Source organism: Alligator sinensis, unplaced genomic scaffold, assembly GCF_000455745.1.
Source record: "Alligator sinensis unplaced genomic scaffold, ASM45574v1 scaffold872_5, whole genome shotgun sequence".
In the NCBI taxonomy this organism is placed as follows: domain Eukaryota; kingdom Metazoa; phylum Chordata; order Crocodylia; family Alligatoridae; genus Alligator; species Alligator sinensis.
Window position 1 is genome coordinate 491,899 of NW_005842730.1, and position 22,053 is coordinate 513,951.

A 22,053-nucleotide genomic window follows, 5' to 3' on the forward strand; every position below is an offset into this window, starting at 1 on the left:
AGTGCAGATTTACACCCGCTGAGGAACTGGTCTTGTTTTCCGTCAGATTTCTAAGAAGATCCAAGCAAGAAACAAGAAGGAATAGACTGCCAGGGAAAAAGGAAAGCCTGCTTAGCATAGTCAAAGGGTATTTAGATACACAGCCTAGGAAAGTCACCCTAGAAGAACCAACTGAAGCAGTCTCTGAACCATTAGCAATTATCCTTGATAACTCACAGAGGATGGGTGAAGTCCCAAAGGACTGAAGAAAGGCAAACACAGCACATCTCTCTCAAAAGGGGAAAAAAGGGGACCTAAGGAATTATATGCCACTCAGCCTGACTTGCTAACTAAAAAAGATACTGGAGCAAAATTATTAAGCAATCATTGATAACCACCAAGGGGATGTTAAGGGAATAAAAACCAGCCAACACAGATTTGTCAGGAATAAGTGATGTCAGACAAATCTAATTCCGTTTTTGACAAGATAGCTGACTTAGTGGATAGGAGGAAAGCAGTAGACACGATGTACCTTGACTTTAGTAAGACTTGGCATTTTTCCACAGGATATTGTCACAAGAAAAAGGAGGGCTTAGGACTGAAATGACATCACCCTAAAGTGTAAAAAACTCAGTGGGCATTTCAAGGGGGGTCCTGTACTTCTTTCCTGGGCCTGGTTCTATTCACTGTGGTCATTAATGATGGGCTGATGAAACTGGAAGCACACTTGTTATTCTTGTGCATGGCACCGAGGTGGGCAAAAGGTGCAAGCTTGAAGAGCAGGTGCAACTCTCATTTGACCCCAGCATCCTTTCCTGCCCAGGGCAGGGGGTCGGACTAGATGATCTGCTTAGGTCCCTTCTGACCCTACCAACTATGAAACTCTGAAGAGCAGGATCAGAATTCAAAACCGTCTTCACAACTGGATGAATTGTCTGAAGTAAAAGTCAATATAACCAAAGACAAAGTACCGCACTTAGAAAGGACTGTCCCATGCACAACTACAAGCTGAGGAATAACTGGTTAAGGACCACAAGTGCAGGAAGGGATTTGTAGGTGTTGATGGATCACAACAGGAATATGAGTAGCAATGCAACACTTGCAAAAAAGCAAATGTCATTCTGGAGTGTAATAAGAAGGCACAGGAGGGAATTACTGCATTTCTACTCAGTACTGGCGAGGCCCCAGCCTCTGTACAGTGTATAGTTTATGCCAGGGGGTGGCAACCTTGCATACCTGTCCCCTTCCTGGGGTGGGCACCAGGAAAAGGTTGCCTACCCCTGGTTTAGGCCACTACAGATAAAGAAATATTCAGATGACTGAAAAAACTCCAGTGGAGAGAAAGGAGCTTAATAAGAAAAAATGTGACCTATGTGAAAAGACAGAAGGAGGTGGGTTTGTTGAGCTGAGAGAAGGGAAGAGAAGACTGGGGGGAGACAATAGAAAAAAGGTTGTTATGATGAGGATACTGAGCAAGGGTATTCCATGGCTGCTGCAAATTTTAGCTTAATTTGCAGCTAAAAAGATTTAGGGAAATATTTTCTAACCATTAAAACAGTTACGGGCTGGAACAGGTGACCAAGGGAGGGTGTGGAATCCCCTTCATTGGAGATTTTTAAGAGTAGGTTGGCAAATATCCATCAGGGATGGGCTAGATATACAGTACTGGAATCGGCCTCAGGGCCAGACGCATGACTAGGTGGCCTCTTCAGGTCCCTTCCAACCCTGAATTTCTAGGATTACGGTATAAGCCCTCTTCTCCTACATTTCACAGTGAGATGTGTGTAGTGTAAGACGACTTCCACCAAAGAGAAAATCTGATCGCAAAGTGGAACCGAGAGGCAACAAGATATCCTAGAAATCCAGAGAGGAAAAATTCTGACCAGTGGGACTGAAGAGAGATGAGAACTGGGAAAAAAATGTTTTGGGCTGTACTGTCCAGAAAATAAAGAAAATGCAAGAGTCTTCCTTGGATTATAGGCAAAATAAGAAATCTTCCATCAAAAAACGAGGGAAGAGCAATGAAAGAGATACCAGGCTTTACCTAATGATCAGTGACAACCTGACAGTCAAATAAAAACCAGGAGTAACTTCCAATGGAGAAGTGATAGAGTGCAAAGCTTTTGCAATGCCACATCCTGTATGGGATGGTAACCTCTCCAGTCATCTGGGATCTGAAGCTTGTGCTAGCGAGAGAGACAGAACCCACATTCTCTCTCCAAAGAGTGCAGACCTCTCCCTTTTGGGCTAAAAGAGAATCCCCATTAATTGTCTGCAGTATAGGATTTATGCTGCACAGTTGGGCAGAGCTGATATCACCCAAGCAGCTGCATTATCCATCCTATCCAGTTCATTTCAGAATTCACACTGGAAGAACAAGTGTGTCCCTATGAAGTTAACTGAACTGAATCAAAGGGGAAAAATATACATTTGGCTTGTACACAGCATCTTTCTCTAACACTGTCATATAACCTATTTTTAATCAGCTTATTGCTTGATAACAGCTTTTATTCTTTCATTGCATTCTCATCGCTGTTATCATTATCCAAGGAGCCTCTGTATTTATAAAAAATATTTATACACAGCTGATTGAAGAAGATGCCAAACACAATAAACAATTAAGGCTCATTTTCATGAAATCTACAGGGCTTGCCAGCTGATATAAACTTTATTGAGTCATTTTCCAGGAGGCGTCACTTCCACTTGTGAAACAAGAGAGTGCCTTCTTATGGTTACTGCAGAATTGGCCCAGAACCTGACCAAAGGCTTTGTTGTTACACAGACCAAGGGCTAAACCCTATTTTATCCTTGGGCATCTAAATGGAACGTATACAGCTGCACATCAGACATTTTTGGCACTTGTGCACAGTTTGGATTCTGTTTTCACCCACAGCAGAACAGCAGCACTCTGCCCGCGCGCCTGCCAGACACATGGTGGTAGAAGAGGTCCCTCCCACTTAATCATTAGAAGAACTGCCCGGGAACCAGGAGAACCCAGCTCTCATCTCCCCTCACCTGGGGAGGGCCTGAACCTGCATTTCACCCTTCCCAGCAAAGTGCTCTCACCCTAGGCCATTGGCCAGATACTGCCCCAAATACTCTTTAGCCTCCCCTTGAAGCTGCTTGGCTGTGCCTTGCATTCAATACTTTATGGATGAATAGTAGTATAGCTTCTGCCCCACTAGAGGCAGGGTCTAGGCTAGAACCCAATGCCCTTTCCTGTCTAGGGCATATTGCTGAGCCATGCACCCTCCAGCTTGCTCTTCTTCTAGCCAACTTCCCCTCCTGGCTGCCCTGTGATCCAGGTTCAGGAACAGAGTGCTCTGGACAATGTCTAGCCCACGTGCTGGTTTTTAGAGCACCTTGTGAGAAGCAGGTTCAAACCTCTCTGGGTGTGGGATGGCTAGAAGCTGGGTCTCCTGCTCCCTGGGAACATGCCCCAACTGCTAGACTAGCAGGCTACTGCACTGGCCTCATGCACCAAGCACCCACTAGTCATGGCTTTTCCATAGCTGAAGTGTAAGGACTTACCTAGCATGACACGTGAACCCAAGTGATTCTTTTCTTACGCAGCCATAGTGCAGCCTCCTAGACATGCTCAGAAGGGAAATGCAGGGACAGCATAGCTACATGGAACTGAAACAGCAGAAGTGTCAAAGGAAGGGCTACGCAGCTGCAAGTGCTGCTTGGGCACACAAAGGTAAAGGAGGGGTGACCCAGTACATCTGCTTCCTCTAGCAAAGGCCATTTGTTCTGGTCCAGGTGAATGAAGTCCGTGAGGTCTTGTGGACAATGCTGAGCTTTCATTCCTGATCTGCTGTGCAACTTTGGCACTGCCCCCCCTCTATCCTGCACTCTTTCCAGTGGGGTAAGGGCTTTTCCTTACAGCTGGCAAGTATTTGGCGCTAAGTATTACCACCAACTTAGCCCTCATGATACCTTTCCAGTGCTCAGAAGCCACCTCATTATGGCAATGGGCTTGGTCAATGATTTGTCATTGTCTTATCTGTTGCCAAGCTCCTAATATCACCATTGAGTATGTGCCGGTCCATACTGGCTAAGCTCCAGGACAGGACTGTGAAACTATATTCCATCTCTTTTTCAGCCACTGCACTGGCTTGGGATCATTTAACAGCCATGATTGGCCCATCAGGGGCAAAAATAATAACAGCAGGCTCACAAGTGTGAGAAAGGGCCTTGTGGATCAATGGCAGTGGCCAGAGACCCCTAGACAGAGGGCATTATGAAGGTGTATGTTATGAGGCCCCTAGTAGACTTATACTAAACACATGATTAACCAGATAACGTCTTAAGTAGAAACATGTTCAAGCATAGTTGTGCAATAAAATAGGGAATAAGCCACAAGAGTTATTACACAAAATATGTGTAACATCTGTTCAGGTGGTTCCCATTGCACCTTAAACTGAATGTGAGGCCAGCACCAATCAGCTGATTGGCACTCCCAGCCTCAGGAGCACCAGGGATCTAGATTGCCACATGCTGGTTCAGGGGGATCCCAGGGTCATCATCGCAGGCTTGCCCCGCACCAGCAAAAGGGCATAATTCAGATCCGGCCTTCCCCCACCATCGTGCCTCCTGCTGTGCACGTGTGGCGTGGCGTGGCAGGACGTGTGATTGTTGGGATTGCAGATCAAATCCCATCGTGCCTTTAACTGAATGTCTGTCAGCAGCTTTAGTAACATCCGATTTCCTTTCCAAACATGGCTCACATGCTCCTGCTGTGGAGCTGAGGTGGTACCTGGACCTTGTGCTGCCCAGGGCCTCATTTCACCCTGTGATCAAGGTGGGTTTTGGACTTCACAACTACAAGGAAGGCCAAACGAGCATGGTCCCAGGTAACCACATTCTTGCTGGGCCTAGGGAACATATCCTTTCTCTGCAGTGGGTTAGGAAGTTACTGTCAGTTGTTTAGCTGGTATAAAAATCAGCCTAGCGTTGGCCCTACATGGATTTCAACCAGTCAGGGATCTGTCCCCACTGCCAGCAGTGCAGCTCCGCTGATTCATGTCAGCTGGGACCTGAACCCAGGCCCTCCAACACAGCTACAGCACTACAGACCAGCTGAGGATCTGGCCTTTGCATTTCACCTATTAATTTGACACCATTTCCTGCCTAGTCAAGAATGGCACTTGACATGACTGTGTCTTACAAGTATCTGTCTGAATGTTTTATGGCTTAAATATTATTGTCTGCGGGGCACCGCATCAGACGGGAGCCCTGCCAAGGCGGAGGTTGGCCATGCTGCTGCTCATAATTGTCATGGCTCCCAGAAGCACCATCCCAAATCTGCGTCATTCTCCCCATGGTTGTTGGCCTTGCTGCTCTGTGCCCTCTGGTGATGACAGCCTTGTCCATGAATCCCTCATTCCTGCCCCACACTGCAGCAAAGTGGAGCACCAGGCGCAGCAGTTTGCAAACATTGTCACGAAGGAAGCAACAAAGTGGCTGACACAGCAAACAGGGGGGGGGATGAAGCACTAAGCTTTGCACACAGCATGGGGGATCCTGTCTCTGATGTGTGCAAGCTGGAGCCCTTCTGTGTACAGAAGCACAGTAAAAATAGGCACAGGGAGCTAAAAGCCTCTGCCATCCTGGCAATATTTCAACACCACTAAAATCTTTAGAACCCCTATGCTGCTGCCATCTAGCCAGGGATGTGCCTAAGTCCCTTAGGCACCTGCAATTCTGTCAGGGACATGCACAAAACTATGTCCCAGTGAAATGCATATACCAGGCAATCCCTTGTCTGCTCTCCCTTTGGGGCCTGACGGTGCATAGTTCTCCGAGCATGCCTAAAAGGAGAAGGAGGTGCAATCACTGCCTGTGATATTTTGTCCACAGCAAGAGGGGCTCTGTCACTCTGTAAAGAAATCAAGTGTCACTGAGATAGGCATGGTATATAAATGAAGAGAGAGATGGCTGGACGTTGTGGCTGTCTTACTGAGGGCGATTTCCTAGAATGGAAATTTTATTAGATAACTGAGTGTTTATCAGATAACTGAGTGTTTGACCTAAATCCCATTAGCTGTACTGAGCAGTGGGCTGGGCTTTAAGGGACTTGACTGCAACAAAAGTATCACTCCCAGCTCCCTCAGCTTCAAAAGTCCTGGAAGTCCTGTAGGCACCCAAGTTCAAAGGCACTTTGCATAAGGAAGGAGCCAATCTACTTTGCCATGGTTAGAAAACATCAAAGGAAAAGTCACTGAGCATCTAGCAAGGGACAGAGGATTTAGCCAAAAGAGTTTGCACACTGAGGAAGGCAACTCTAATTGGGTGACAAGTTGGACCTGAAAGAGTCAAGAAGCATCTCCAGTGAGGACTTCTGACATCAAAGCCGGAGCAAGAAAAGATAGGGAAGGACACATCAGAATAAAGGAATAGCGATGCCCTGTATAGCGCTAGCATGCTGTGATGGGATGTTAGTGTCACAGAAAAGAAAAGACGGGCGGAGTGGGTCAAATTCGCAACGCAGCTCAATGATGCTACACTAACATACACCAAATAAAAATCCAGCCCTTTGGTACATACATACAATGCACACAGAAGTCTCAGCTGATCTGTGCAAGGGTAACAATTTGGAGCATTTATACACTATCGCCACATACATGCAGGGAATTTATCCCAGGCCATGTGTATTGCTGACACCCAAGATTATCCAGGACTCCTTCTGTCCTGCCTTGGCTCTCACTCTGATGAGACAAAGTTCCTTGTCCAGCTACAGAGCCTACGGAAAGGCAGAAGCTTTTAAGCTGGCATTTTGCTGCCCGATTGTGTCAGCACCACAGGTGCTGGCAGGCAGAAGAGCAAAGGAAGCTGAAAAGGCAAAAGAGAAATGACGAACATGAAGGCCACATCCTTGGTGGGTAGAAAATTGCTGCAGACCCATTACAATCTGACGCAATGTAGACTTTCACCAGGTAGAGATCTGGCCCCTTTCTGTTTAGAAAGGAAAAAATACAGCTTTGCTTCTTGAAGTTGTGTTATACCCTCCTACACACACCTCACCCTTCCCCACACCTGCTTTCGTAATGGCATAGGTGACCACAAGAAGGGAGGGAGGGGGAACATCATTGTGCTGTCCTCCTACTTAGGCAGCTTGAGTGAGAACAACACTGACAGACTGCATGTCCTGCGAGGACCACACAAGGTGCATTTAGACTGCCAGCTCTCTGTCCCAGTAGACTGTGCACGAGACCGGGGCTCAGGACACCTGCGTTCTAGTCGTGGCTCTGCAACTGGCTTGCTGGCTTGTTCCCACTTTTGTTAGCATTATTTTGTAGATACAGGAAAGTGAAGCACAGAGAAAGGTGGCCACAGAACAGATCTGTCCATCCCTCCAACCCAAATACACTCCTTTAGGGGCTATCAGGAGCCATTTCCTTCATACCCATGGATGGACACCAGTGGAAGGCTGGTGTCGGGGTTGAATTGGGTTCCATGCTTGGGTATGCAAGATGCTTCACAGTAGTAGGAAGAGGTAGAGGTAGGAAGAGTAACCTGGCATAGAAAAGCATGAGACATGGACAAACAAGCAAAGGCCCTGCCTGAGCGTTGTGGGCTGCACAGAGCCCTCCATGTTTCACTGCCTCCTGCGCATGCCCCAGCAAGTACTTGCCCTGTCGCATGGGCAGGAAGCTCAGACGCTCCCCCCAGGTGCTGCCGAGACAGGTTTGCAAGTGCCAGGTCATTAGTGTCCCCAGCTACACTGACACAGCAAGCCGCCCAGGTTTACCCTGCTAGCAGGGACCAAGCCTGCCTGGGGCTCTGATGTGGGGGAGGTGGCAAGAGCATCTGCCAGCAGCCGAGGACTCCAGACTAATTGGTGCACGGGCTTCGTGCTTGTGAAGGTGGAGGAGGAGGTGCTGGAAGCCAGGCACATCTCCCCTACTACTCCCGGCCTGAGCTCCACACATGCATGCTGCACTGCCAGCAACCTTGAACCTCATCTGCAGCACTCTGTGCTCCCAGCCCTTAAGCCCCCTTAAACATCTGTCAATGCCCCTCAGTCTCAACCCCATCCCCTACTGTCCCACCCCTGAGCCCTCCTTACTTCCAGCTCTCTGATGCCCATCAGGGCTGATCTGCAGCACCCCTCTGATCCTGCATTCCTCCTATGGCCAGCTCTGCTTGATGCCCATCAGTCCAGAATGGCAGCCCCCTGTTATCCCAGCCCCCCACACCCAGCTCTGCTATAGTAACTGGAGATCCCTGCTCCTCCTCCTGTGTCTACAAGTTTTGATGTGCACCCAGTCCAGTCCCCTTGACCCTGCTCTCTCTGCTGGGTTCTTTCGCCAGCATGGTCCCTGGCAAACAAACCTCAGTTCCTGGGGCTCTGTGGTTTTGGTGAATAGGGTTTCTGGAATGGCATTCCCATTCAGCTCCTGCTGAAGTGAAAATGTTCCCTGGATGTGAGCTGTTAAGCATGTGGGCACCAATGAAAGGCCTTTGGAGGAGCCCTTAGCCTGTATGTGTGACAGGCAGGCAAGCCACCCCCACACCTTGCTATGGACAATGGATCATCACCACAAATGACATTCCCAGAAAGGAGCAGAGCTGCTCCTGGCCCTTTCTGTCCTTCCCATGCTGAACTTCCTAGCCTGGAGGATCTGGAAGGATGGGCCAGAAGCCACAACGGCCCAAACAAGCAATCCAACCTTCAGGTGCAAGGATCCTCAGAGCGGAGCCAACAGTAGTGCCTGGCCTTTGCTCCTGCCCCACAAAGGGCATTTGTCACCTCACAACCTGACTCTTGGGGGTCAGGCTTATTCCTCCATGGGAGCAGGGAAAGGGAACCTAGGCTAAATGGTCACAGACAGAGGTGATAGCATGACATCTCTCCTGCTCCTCAATGCTCCCAGCAGCGGCACTGCATTGTGCCACATAACAGGATGTATAGACATGAGTGTCATCCCTTCCACCCTTTCAAGGTCTTTTACTGGCTCCAAAGTAAGGCCCTGGACAGAGGTACCTCCATGTAATCAGCATTGGACTGATGTAAAAAACCAGTAGACAGACAATGGCAAACTCTTGAATTGGGGCACCATCTCCCAAGCCAGAGAGAACGGTCCCCGAAAGAATCAAGGGTAAAAGAAAAGTCTTCCAGGGCACCAGCTGTTAGCATCCCTAAAAGGAAACAGGCTGTGACCTACTCCCTTGCCCATTATTGTATGACAGCTTCAAGAGAGCTTCTCACCTGTCCATCTGCAGGATTCGCTCACCTGTCCAGCACCTAAGTCAGGACCTTGCCAAGACCTGGGGGATGAGTTGCACCAAGGGATGGAGTGGGGAGTCTGAAGTATGGAGCTACGCATCACCCACTGGAAGTCTGTGCACAAAACAGCTGATGAACTGAAGCAGTGCCCAGGGAAGAAGTGGGGTAATGCCCCTGGCGCCATAGGCTCCTGTTCAGCCCCTCCCAGCAGGGAATGTGGCAATAGCTCTAGGTCGGCGCTGCAGGGAAAGCCGTTTCCCAATGTGAGCACAGCCAGCTCCCTCTGGAGACCAGATGGAGAGCAGAGCACATTGCAGAGCCATGCAAGCTATTATCCTGATGGCGTGAAGAGCCTAGACAACAATTACCAACATGCAGGAGAGGTCATGGATAGAGATTCCCCAGAGCCCTGTGATAAGCAAAAATCCCTCTAACGCATTCTCTCTGCCTGTGAGGGGTGAGCAGGTGCTGGGCTTTTATTTTTTATCACAAGCTCTGCTCACAAGGGTCTGTCACCGGGCTGAGAATGAGACCTTACGACTGTACAGAAGAGGGTCAGGACAGGAATGGCTAGGCTAAGGGGCCCTGTGGCCCGAGAGACTGGATGTGGGGGACCCTGAGCATCCTGATGCTGCACTAGGGGCAGGCACCTCCAGTGTTATAGCTGCCAGTCTAACCAGATTAGGGCACCAGTGGAGAGCCCAGGGTGAGCTTGTCCTTCTTTTTCTTTTCAGCCCTGCTCCTGCATTGCCAAATTCACTCTTCTCAAAGCTAATCCCCACCCCAAATTCCCTCAGGCTGATGCTCCCCATGTCTAACCTCCCTAGGTGTGAACCTTGTCTTGAGCCACTGCCCATTTGTTTTTCCCCTCTCTGCAGTGTTAATGGGGGCGAGGTGGGGGGAGGTCTTGTCCTTGGTCCCCTTCTCACATGCTGCTGAGCTGGAGCTTTCATCCCCATATACAGTACATGGGTGCAGACAGAAGTCCTGGGTCCCAACAGTCTGAGTAAAGCAGCCACCTGCAGACTGCCCCAGACTTGCCTGAAGTTCATGGTGGCTGTCCCAAGATCTCCAGCAGGTGGGAAGGAATTGGAGAGGAACAAGGTCCCCTGCTGATTAGACTGGCAGCTGAAACAGTAGAGATGCCTGCTGCTAATAGCACAGCTTTGCAGGGCATGTACATTGGACCCATGTGGCTTTTTCCATCAGAAAATGTCCTTTTTGCTAAATTCAAATTTTCCATGGGAAAATTTCAATTTTCTGGAAAAAAATCAAAATGACAGCTGCTCCAGCCACCCTCCCAAAGGCTCTTGTCACATTCACTATTTCCCTGCCAGCAGGAAGTAAGTAAGAGTGACAAATCTTCTAGGCCAAGTGCAAGAGTCAAGGTTTAGGGGTTGCCCCCCCTCGCCCTCACAGGCCCCAGCCAGAATGCCCCCCCAGAAGAGTTTGGATAAGCACTGGACAGGGATGATTGATGTATAGCATTTGTGCCAGGGGTTGGCACGAGGACCCTCGAGATCCCTTCCAACCCTGCGATTCCATCGTTCTGCGATACTAATCTTATTGCTGCTGCAGTCCCAGCTACAAAATTAAAATAAGCCGTGACACACAAGTCCCGTTATTTCCCAGTGTTCGTTCCCCAGAACATTGCAACGGTATAAATACAGAAAGCCTCAGCCACAAACTGCCTTCCTTCCTGGCTTCTTCTCAAATCAGGTCTGTCAAATTGGACTGTGGGGAGCTTGGGGGGAAAGTGAGGTCAAGTGCTGTCTAGCATCTGAGATGTGATCACCAGGCTCAACTCATTAGCGTCTCAAGACAGAGGCCAGGATACATGCAGGGGAATCCACTTTACCTCTCAGACTGCTGTGTCTTGAAAGGGTCCATCCAGCTTGATTCCAACCAGCCTTATTTCTTAAATGAATGAGTCCCTCTCCTCCTTTCCGCTTTCCAAGCCCTCGGAGACCTTTCCTTCCACAGCATCACTGGGACTCACAGAGGACAGGCTCATCACCAGCAACCTGTCTGCCCCAGTCAGTTATGCACGCATGTCCCAGTCTGGCCAAGACAGTCCCAAATTTCAGAGGCTGGTCCCAGCTGCTGGCTGGTGAAAATTAAAATGAGTGTCCCGGGCACAGGGTGCAGAGGCAGAGCCAGAGGAGCTATGAAATAGGAAGCCCTAGCTGACAGCAAAATTGCCCTAAAATAGGTCAGCTTCATAAATGGAATGACCATTAACACTAATTGTTACTTCACAGGAGATTAACACCGATGAAGTAAAGAGCAATGGATCATGAACAGGTTTCCTGCAGCAGGGGGAGAGTGGGAGCAGTGTCCGCTGTCCAGGATTTCACATTATCCCATATGGTCACCCTAGTTATGCACCACATGATCTCAGGACACCCCACCTTCCCCCCGCTAGTAATGCACTGTCCTGCCCTGGGAACACACTCTCCTCCCAGCCTGTAAGGCACCTTCCTGTCCCAGATACCCACCCCTCTCTCTTCCCATCTGATAATGCACTCGCCTATGCTACAGACCCTGCCTTATCTCAGTGCCCGAGGACTGAGGCACTCATCTCCAGAAGTGCTATTAGGAGTCACTCACACAAATCCCTGAGCAGCCAAGGGTGACAACTTAAGCTGAGGAACGTGTCCCCAGCAGGAGGGCTGAAGTCATGCATATTCACCAATGGGGCATTCATCTCTAGAGCCAGCACTGCCAAGCCAGGCAGGAGAAATACAGATTTCAGTTCCCTAATGCATATTTCCAGGCAGGGGGAATGTACTGCATGAATACCAATAGCCATTATGCAAATGCAGTCATGTGCACTCGTGTCCACAGCCATTAGTCAGTCTTACAGAGATGCTGATTGTGACTGCACCCCTCCCTGCCCAGCCAGCCCCTGAAGAAGGCACCTGCCTGATGCCTTCTTTGCACACAACCCTGTATAACCAGCCTCTAATTTGCAACCCCCACACTCAACTCAGTCTCACTTGGTTCATTAGCTGAAAAGTACATCAGAAGTTATGAGTTCCGCCTCTGCACCCCATGTCCTACTCCCTTCTCAAACTGGACATATTGGGTCAGGTGCTTGCTTACTGGAAGCAAAGAGAAAAATTCCTCCCTGGTGTAAAGCCAGTGGTGTTACAGCAAAGGAGGGGTTTAGCCCAACATGTTTTGTTTGCCCAAGGGCAGACCCTGGTATGGACTGCAGGGGTGATGTGATGATGAGCTTACACTAGTCCAGCTCACCCAAGGGCCAAGCCATTGCATTCTGCACAGCCATGGCTCATGCTGCAACCCCTGAAGTTGGTCACTCAGGGTGATGAAGATCTCCCAACCAATCAGGGAAGGTGACAGATGCTTCCTGCCAAAGTTGCTCCACAAGCGGTAATGAGTCTCACATGACCAAAGCAGATCTGAACCCAGCTCCCCAGGGTCTGAGACTGGTGCATTAGTCAACTGCTCTCCCTGGATGCCTACCCAGTACTTTTCCATTGGTCCCTAATGCTGTGAATCACCTGGAACCAGCTGTGCTTCCCAGAAAGCCAAAGAGATGCAGAGAGGACCACGTAGCAAGAACCAGAACTAAGGTGCAAAGCCACACACATCACAGCATCCACACTGGTGGGAGCTCAAGCTACAGAGGCCCTTCTGACCTCCAACGAGCTGCATGCTGAGATGAACTGATCAGGCTCTCGGACTCATCTGACAGCAAAGCCCGATGTGGTGAGCGTGACAACAGGGACAGACAAGTTTGTTGGCTGGGAAACTTCTGAAACAGGTAGCAAGTTTGATTCCCCACTGCAGGCAAGCAGAGGGATCCCTGCTCTGGCCTTTGGGAATAGAACAGGCTTCAGGAGGGAGCTACTCCCCATAAGAGCATGTGGGTGGGATATGGGCAGAGCAGCGATTCCTGCTTAAGCCCATGACTTCCCTGCACAGCTGCCAAAAGACATGAAATTATCCTGCCCTATGTCTTGAACCCTCATGGCTGTGAAAAGACCCTCTTATGAATGTGACACTTATGCCTTCCTGTCTGCCTGATTCTGCAGTCTGGTGGGTGTCATTTGTCTTCACTTGTTTCTGCATGGCGGTTAACTCTGAAGTCTACAAATGAGAACACGGCTGACTATTTTATGCCTTTCACTCTTGATAACGTGCTTTTCCCATGAGTTTGCAGAGTACCAGAAACAAGAAAGGCCTGCTGGCTAGTTGATCCAGCCCTCTCCTAGTTCATCTGACTCCAGAGACGACCTACAGGTACTTCTACAAGTACTCCAGAGGAGATCTGGTACTTAGGAACAAATTAGCAGCCATTCCTAGAACACCATCAACAAATAAAGGCAGCTCAGTGTCTGCACAGGACAAGCACTTGGACCAAAATTTGATTGCCCTCTGTGCCCCCAAACAGCAGATTTCTAGCTGGGTAAGTGGTTTTTGTGGCACCTTACACAAAAGCCGTGATTCTGTTACCTCCACATTGTGGATGAGTGAGCATGTGCACATAGACTAAGCGTGAGCAGTAGGCCATGCCCTGCCTGGGCACATACACAGGTCCATTCTGGATGCATACATGTAATAATGCGGCCAGCCAGAAACCCACAGTCAGCAGGTGCGAGTGCTAGAGAGGACGATGAAACTCCCATGCTTTGGCACCAACAGCTGAGTGCTTTGAATGCTTACAAAGGAAACATGAGACCTAGATTCCAGGTGCCCCTCACCCAGAAGTAGTTTGACCCTGCTTCCCAGCACAGGGCCCTAACCATCAGGCCACAGGTCAGGCATATCCACCCTGGGGCCGTTCCATTTTGAACAGGTAAGAGGGAAATATGTGGGACAAGGAGGAAGAAGTCAAGTCAGAGGAGGTGAGATGGGAGCTGCCCCAGAACAGAGAACCCTGCACACCAGCCTGGAGCCTCACACCTAGCATGGCAGAAACTTCCCCACTGCATCGCTCTCTGTCCAACAATGGCTGCATGCAAGAGGAGGTGGCTCAACTTCAAAGGGAGAACTGGAAAGGGGTCTGGAGATGCATGTTCAAGTCCCTTCTGGGTGGGAGGCTAAAACGCAGAGTTTACGAGCACTAACTGCTCAGCTACATGGGAGGATTTTTTCCTGAACTTCCACTCAGGTATACATGTATGTGCCTGGCCAGTACATGCCCACTGTACATGCTCAGTCTGCACACATGTCTATGTATCCATAGCACAGGGCAAGCACGGAGCGCCCCATACCTAGCTAGAAAATTTCCATTTAGGTGCAAAACAGGAAAACAGAAACTCCCCTTGGTTTTTAAAGCAGTCAGCTCAAGCCTGTGCTAGGAGAGGAGGGATGTGACCACTCCACCTAGCAAGGACACCTGGCCATGAATAGGATTGGATGCTCCTTAACACATCAATACGAACGGGTAACCCCACCTCCTTCCACCCATCATATGGCCAGCAAGGAGGATCTGCCATGGGAACCAAGGCTTTTGTCACCATAAGGAGCGCACACGCTGCTCCTGCCCCCCTGGTAGCGACTGCAATCCTGGTGTCTCACTCGCTCCATCTGCCTCATTCAGATTCAGGTTCACCCTTTAGGATATGGCCTGTTTGTGAGTTTTATGGACACATCTGACAGCTTGCAGTCGGGCATCTTGTCCTCAGCTGTCATTACTCAGACATCAGGCAGCCTGGCTGTCTCGCAACGCATGGCCCTTCTGCAAGCAAATGAAATGCAAAAAGGCCCTTGCGTTTCTTGACCTCAGTCATTGGCATTAGCCAAAACGTGCTGGTGGAAACAGGCCCACGGCAGAGCCTCAAGCCATGAGCAGCTCCAAGAAGTTTGTGGGTGGGAGGGTTGTACATACAAAACCCTGCATCACAACCTGCCCCCATTTCACTTCCACTCTAGCTCAGAAACAAGAGATCTGTTTTCTGTGGATAAGTTAGATAAGGCTGAAAATGGAGACAGCCTCCTGAGCATGACATTCAAGATGGCAGAAGCTTTCTCTCTCTCTATCACATAAGAAACTATGGCACAGCTCTCTCGGGCAGTAGCACAATCAGGGTACGAGGGGGGCATCAGCTCCAAGTGTCAACTTAGAGGTGGTGCCATAAGGGTGTCCCCTCACCCCAGAGCCTTTGTTGTGTTAGAAGCAGACCCAATGTGCCCACCTGCAGGGGCCAGCTGCTAGGACACAGCAGGAGGTCTTTGGTCTTACCTGCCCTGTGGACTCATCCTTCTACCACGCCTTCTCCTCCCCCCCTGCTCTCTAGCATTCAGCACCCCTCCACCCCTTGCCAAGAAGTTTTCCCATGGCACCAAAGCTGATAGTCACACCTTTGCCCTTGAGAAATGCTGGGGGACACCAGTGCCACTGTACTGGAACCCGTGCTCTGGCTCAACCTCCAACAGTCCAGCCCTGATCCAGACACCAATGACACTTCTCTTGTTCACCTCTGGTTTGGAGAGGTTCCAAAACCACTTTGTTGGTGGCTTCAAGTCAATAGACAACACGGGGGAAAGCTTTTCAGAGGCCAGCAGACAGTAACTTCCATGGTTTTCAGTTCCATTATTCTTAATGGAGGAACTTGAATGTTTTTTATTGTTCTCAGTACGGGGGATTCCCCACTGGTCTCATGTGGTAGGGAGAGTCCCTACTGTTTTAAGGGAAGAGAGCAATTTTCTATTGTTCTTAATGATGTGGGCATTCTTCCACCAGAAACCAGAATGAGATCCATCACACATTTCACGGGCCAACAAATCATTATCAGACATGAAAGACAGTCTAGCCACTGCTCTCCTAGCTGTTCAGTGACGTAGCCCGAGACACAAGACGTGCTGCTCAGCATATGAAATCACGAGAGAAGCAGGAGCTTTCAGCATCTTGCCATGCTGTGTGTGGAGATCTCTGCCTGTTTAAAACCCTGATACACTAACCCAGTGTTTCCCAACCTTTTCCAGCCCAAGGCACACTTACACTAATAATTTTTTTCCATGGCATACCTGTTAAGGCATTCCCCATCCTCATACCCATTGTAGCTCATTGCCATGGCAAACTTCCACAGCACATCTATTAATTTCTGACGGCACACTTTTGTGCCGCAGCACACTGGTTGGGAAACACTGCACTAACCACCCATAGTCACCAAGTCACTGTGCAGAGATTGCAACAAGCTTTACCAGAGCTGTGTGCGCATTTGCATGCACTTATCTGAATGAGTGTATTTGTACTCATTTGTTTGTGTGTATATACATGTATAAGCTCACAAGTCTGCATCTGCATGTGCCCACATATCCAGGCTTCAGTATACATTCACTTGTCTGTGAGTGATCTATGGACTTGAGTGTGTTCACATAAGTGTGTGCTCGCTTGCATGTGCAGGAGATGGTACATATGCATGTGTACTCATTCTTGTGTTTGCTTGTAGGTGCACATGTATTTCTGGGGGTAGGGGAAGGGGGCATACTTGTGGGTATCCACAGCTAATCATTGAAATTTTCCTTTTATAACCATTCCTGTCAAACAAATTCCCTCGCCATGGCTTATCCCAACATGACGTCTACCTAAGCCTGTGCCAGGCCCAGCCTGGTGCCATAGCTTCAGAGAGAGACACAAGTTGCTCCTCATTTGCTCAGCAGTTGCCAAGCTTGGTACTCAAGGAGTACCCTGTTTTGCAGTGTACAGAACAAAGCCTGACGGTGACCCAGGTCTCGAAGGCCTCCTATTGCAGTAAGAGCAGGAGCCATGCTGTATATGTTCTGCAGCACATGTCCACCCACCAAAATGTGTCCCCAGTCGCACACATATACAGCCATACCCCTGGCTCCCCATCTACATGTGGACACACACAGGGACCCCCACATCTACCACCTCACACCCACATAGACACACAAGTGCACCTGCACTCACCAGCTCACATCCATATGGACATATATTTACATCCTCACCCACAGATTACATAGGTCCCCAGCTCCCTCACACTTGTATGCACAACCTCACCCACATCAATGGGCTTCCACCCCTCACACACAAACATATCCAGCAGATTTGCACACAGATATACTCAGAATTAAACCACATACATTTCTGCACACACATACACGCTGCTGGACACAAGGGCAGACTTACATGTGGATCTGCCCAGAACCACAGCCACACACCGCTGGGCCCTGGCTCCTGTGCATACATGCACATATTACTGCATCCTGAGGGCACTAGCTAGGGACAGACCGAGTGCAAGAGGGCAACTGAGGAAGCACGTGTGCTTGTCCACGTTCTGGATGGGAATAAACAGCTGAGCACCAAGCAGGAGACCGTGGGGAAAGAGGACAGGCTGAATCCCCAGGAGAACGTCTGTCTGATTTCCTCATCTTTCCAACTCCAGTAATTGCTGTGTCCCTTCTTGAAAAGCATTAGGCAAGGTGGCTCCCAGACACTTCTGCGCTGATCCTCAGGCTGCCTCATGGGCTAGGTTGGGCTCATCAACATCACTGGCAGGTGGGGAAACTGAGACAAAGGGAAGAAGTGACTTGCTCATAGTCACAGAGCAAATGGGTGACAGAAGAGAATGGAAACCAACAACCACCTTAGCTCTTAGCCACTGGTCTCACCTGCCTCTCCTCCACAAAACCCTGGGGTCTCTCATATGAACAGGAAAGAAATCGCACAGTACGTACCTCCCTCCACTGCTTGGTCTCTATGCCCTGGGTGTACAGCACGCACACTGTGGAGAGAAAGAATAGGACTGGGAGTTAGTGCAGGCAACAGCCCTGTAGGAAGTGTGATGGGGGAATCCTGCAGCAGGCTAGCCTCCACTAGGGATTATGGTTCAGGAGATAAAGCTAAAGCCAGACAGAGGAAAAGGAGGGTGGGCTTGAGCCTCCCCTGTATAATTTGGGAGCCCAAAATTTTAGCTCCTAGAGTGGGTCTCTGGTGATCCTCCCTGCCTCTGCAGAACTATTGCTCGATGCTTGTACTACACACAACACCCAGATGCCCAACCAGGCTCAAGGCCTCACCACACTACAGATCCCAGTGAGGGATGTTCCCTTCACAACCAAGGGGAAACTGAAATGCAGAGAAAGGATGTAACAAAACCAAGGCCACCCTACAGCAGGGTCAGGAAGCCTGAGTCCCCTGCCCTGCCCACTGCAACCTGCTGACACCATCAATGTAAGCTTCCTCGCAGGCTGTTGGATCCCTGTATCACACAGTCCTTCTCTGAGCATTGTACAGAGCACACCATCATCAGGGGCAGAGTCAGGGGGAGTCTAGCAGAAATACTGCCCCCCACCCACTGATGGTCAAACTTAGTGCAAACCCAGCTCCTCCAAGGTGGTTTCAGGATACTTTTACATAGTGTGGACAGAGCATCTCTCAGGAGGGCTTAGGCAGTTCCTATGCAGATGCTCAGAGCAGGGATCACTGGTGCTACACAACTAGCTTTAAGGAGGCCCTACAAACATTGGCCGGACCCAACCCCTGTGCAATCTGCACACCGGGGCCTCTGTGGTGTGTAGGTGGTGGCTGTTCTCAGCAGAGGAGACAGGGAGCCTTCCCCAGCTGGGCCGCAGCCTCCTGATCAGCTTGGCCCAGTTGGAAGCTGCTCCCTGACCCTGGCAGGGGGTCTAAGACAACTCACTCCATGGGGATCTGGCAAGCAGTTTTGTTGGTTCAATAAGAGGAGCAGTGGAAGCTGAAACCAGGATTTATCCTTTGTCACAGCAACAGACATTCAGCAGATCAAGGAGCCTGGCTCGGGGATGCCCCTGAACGCCATGATTTCAGGGTAGCTGTGCCAACAGCAACCTCTGCTGTTAGCACCAAAACCTCTGCCCAGGCTCTGCAGCAACTCCATAGGAGATGCAAGGATAGGGCTGCCTCACTGGGCCATTGCAGGTGCTGTGGCCTCATAACACCTTTATCATGGTCTCAATCTGAACACAGGGGTAACCTTGATCGCGGGATAGAGAACCACAGCACAGACTGGCTAATAGGAGAAGAACTGGCTCAGAGGACACTGGGACTAAGAGATCTTTAATGACCACATGCAAGAAATGGGGACACACTGCACTGAGGGGGCACTGACTGATACAGCCTCCACCCCTTGGTCTCCCACCCTGGTCTGATCTCAGGTGAAGCAGGGCCCTCTCTCTCAAGCTTCCCACCCCTTCAAGTCCCCGATGGTTGTTTTCAAGCTCAGCCTGGAGCAGTTCCAGTAATCTGTATGATGCGGGTGGAAGAGGCAGAGTGAAGCCTAAGCTCTCAAGATGAGCAAAAAGCTACCATGCCTGAAGGAAGGAAAATATAAGCAGCCAATTAAGATCCCTTCATTGGAGTACCCGGCTGCCTTTCACTAGCTTCCCACTAGCTCAGCACTGGAGAGGCATTAAGAAGATTAATGAGTTTTATAATGGCTGTAACCAACATTGCAGAGAGCAAAGCAATCCCCCAGCTCTCCCTTGTGATCCATTTCCAATCCCAAGTGTATTCCTCCTCTCTGATACCACTCCTTCTAGCCCCACTACTGCTGTGTCTGTCCTCTACTTCATGGGAGAGATGAACCATTCCTGTAGAAGAAACCCAGCTCCTTTTCCTTCCACCAGCAGAGAGAAGGGGGAAAGGGAGTGGTAGCACCATGATATTCATAGATGTTAGGACTGGAAGGGACCTTGAAGATCAAGTCCAGCCCCCGGCCCCGGTAGCAGGAGGTCAGCTAGGGTCAAAGGATCCCAGCAAGATAAGCATCCAAATGTTATCATCTCCTCCCCCATGTAGTATCCAGGAATGGGGAAAGACAGAAGGGTGCTGGGCTGTGGGGTGAGCCATGGGGGTTGAGGCTCAGTACAGCAGCCTCTTCTGGCAAGGCAGCATGCATCTGTTTAGCAGTACATCAGCCACTTCCAGCTGAAGTTGGGTTGCTCATTCCCTGGCCAAGGTAAGCTTTGCAGTCCCCGAGGGTACACACAGCCCAAACGGGATGATGGGCTTGAGACACCGGTGTAAGAAGCATCTGAGCACAGACAGACATACATGTGAAGAGTGTAAGGACTGGGCTAACCTAGTGGTTAGGTCACCAGGGGAGGACAGGAGCCGGGAGCAGAGTCCTAGTCAAACCGCAAGTCAAGTCAGTGCTGTGGAGTAAGGTACCAAGTTACCAAAGCTGAGCAGAGCTCCCAAAGCCAGAGTCCAAAGCCAAGCAGGGTCAGAAGCCAGAGCAAAAAGCACACAATTTAGGAAGGCTTCCCATGGCAGGCCTTCCAAAGAGCTGTGGGCTGGCCTGAGGCTGCTGCCACAGGTGGGCCTAAATAAGAAGCCTGTTCTCCTGGCAGCTAATCAAGGCCCTAACAGCAGCCAGCTGGTTCATCAGCCAGGGAGGAGCTACCAGTAAGAGCCTCTAGCAGGTGTGGCCAACTGGGCAATGAGTCCAGGATGGGCTGCCTGGTAGGGCTCCTGACCAAGAGCTTCAAACCTCCTGCCCTAATCTGAAGCACTCTGAGCACTTCAGCACTGTCCAAATGTACATCCCTTTCCAAACAAAGTGCCTCAACATGTGCCAGCACCAATGCTGCTGCACTGCTCTGCAACCCAGGGCCGGTGAGCAGGGATGCCAGCCTGCCTCAATTCTTGGCCCTGTTTCTGAAAGCCTGGACAGCAGAGGCCCCCCAGCTGGCACCAGGCCCAGCAACAGCTTTTCTCACGCAATAACTATCAGGGCCTTCTTGTGATGGAGGTGCCAGAGGGGCCGGGAAGGAGGAGATCTCCTCTGTGTAAAGCCCAACTAACCCCAAAAACAACTCGTTCATTTGTTTGAAAAACCAGACCAGGGTTTTATTGAGCACAGAAACATCACATGCTGTTCTGGGAAACAAAGGCCACGTGCTGCAAGTGGCACTGGGGTGCATGGGGAGGATTTGTGAACTCAAAGAAGAGACATGGAGAAAGAAGCAGCCTAAAAATGGCCCACAAGCCAATGTGCCCTGCCATGCACGGCTTCCCCTTCCCCTGTGGAGGGAAGGGGTTCATGAGGGCAATGACGTCCTGCTGTGCAGAGGGACAAGAGGGCTGGAGAATCCCACCACCTTCCCCAAGACCCCGTAAAGGTAAAGAAAGCTCTCCCTGACCCCATTCTCAAATCCTGAAGCTCCCTCTTGGGCTGGAGAAAGGGCTCTGGGGCCTCAGTGTGGCAGGCTGGTGCTGCAGGTTGGTAAGGCTGGCTGAAAGACAGTGCAGGAGGGGTGCTGGGACTGTGCTTGAGCTAGCCAGATCCTGGTATGGCCGAGACGGCAGGAGAAAGGTTTGAGCACGGGAAGGTGGGGCTTGGGACTGGAAGACCAGAACAGACAGCACCCCTGACAGTGTCCTAGCCAAGCATGCCCATCCTCTGCAGTCCCAGCTGCCAGGTCTGCAAGGTGCTGCCAGGTCTGCAAGCATCACCTCCTTCCTCTTCCCCCTCCTCCTCAGCCTGGCTAGGGGCTGAGCTGCAGTCTTGCCTCGGGCCCAAAACAGCAGTCCCGGTGGGAGCAGCTGCTGCTGCAGACACTAACCCTGGCATAACAGTCAAGGAGCCTTGTTACACTGGCATGACTTGCTGACAAGAGCTGAATTCCCTCAAAAGGTTTCACATTGAACATCCATGGCAGAGACAGCAAGTACCCCAGCCCCAGGGGTTCCTCCATGAGGGTCCATGGCCATCAGCCACCACCAGACACACAAGCTGCTTTGGTGACCCCAGGGTAAGGGGTCTACCTGAGGAACGTGCCAGGTTGCAGCAGCAGGGGGGAGGGAGACGACATGGAGAGAAAGAGTGGCAGCCTTAGCTCCCCACCCCTGACACTCATCCCCC

The 22,053-nt window shown here is 50.4% G+C and overlaps 1 protein-coding gene across 1 annotated transcript in view; it reads right to left on the reverse strand.

Moving 5' to 3' along the window:
• LOC102381925 (copine-5) overlaps positions 1-17,629 on the reverse strand; it is a 116,955-nt gene extending 99,326 nt beyond the window's left edge. Inside the window, exon 1 of the mRNA XM_025216347.1 lies at positions 17,337-17,629. Coding sequence (XP_025072132.1) covers positions 17,337-17,402 — 66 coding nt within the window. The 5' untranslated portion in view covers positions 17,403-17,629. The remainder of the gene's footprint in view (positions 1-17,336) is intronic.
• Positions 17,630-22,053: the final 4,424 nt, after the last annotated feature.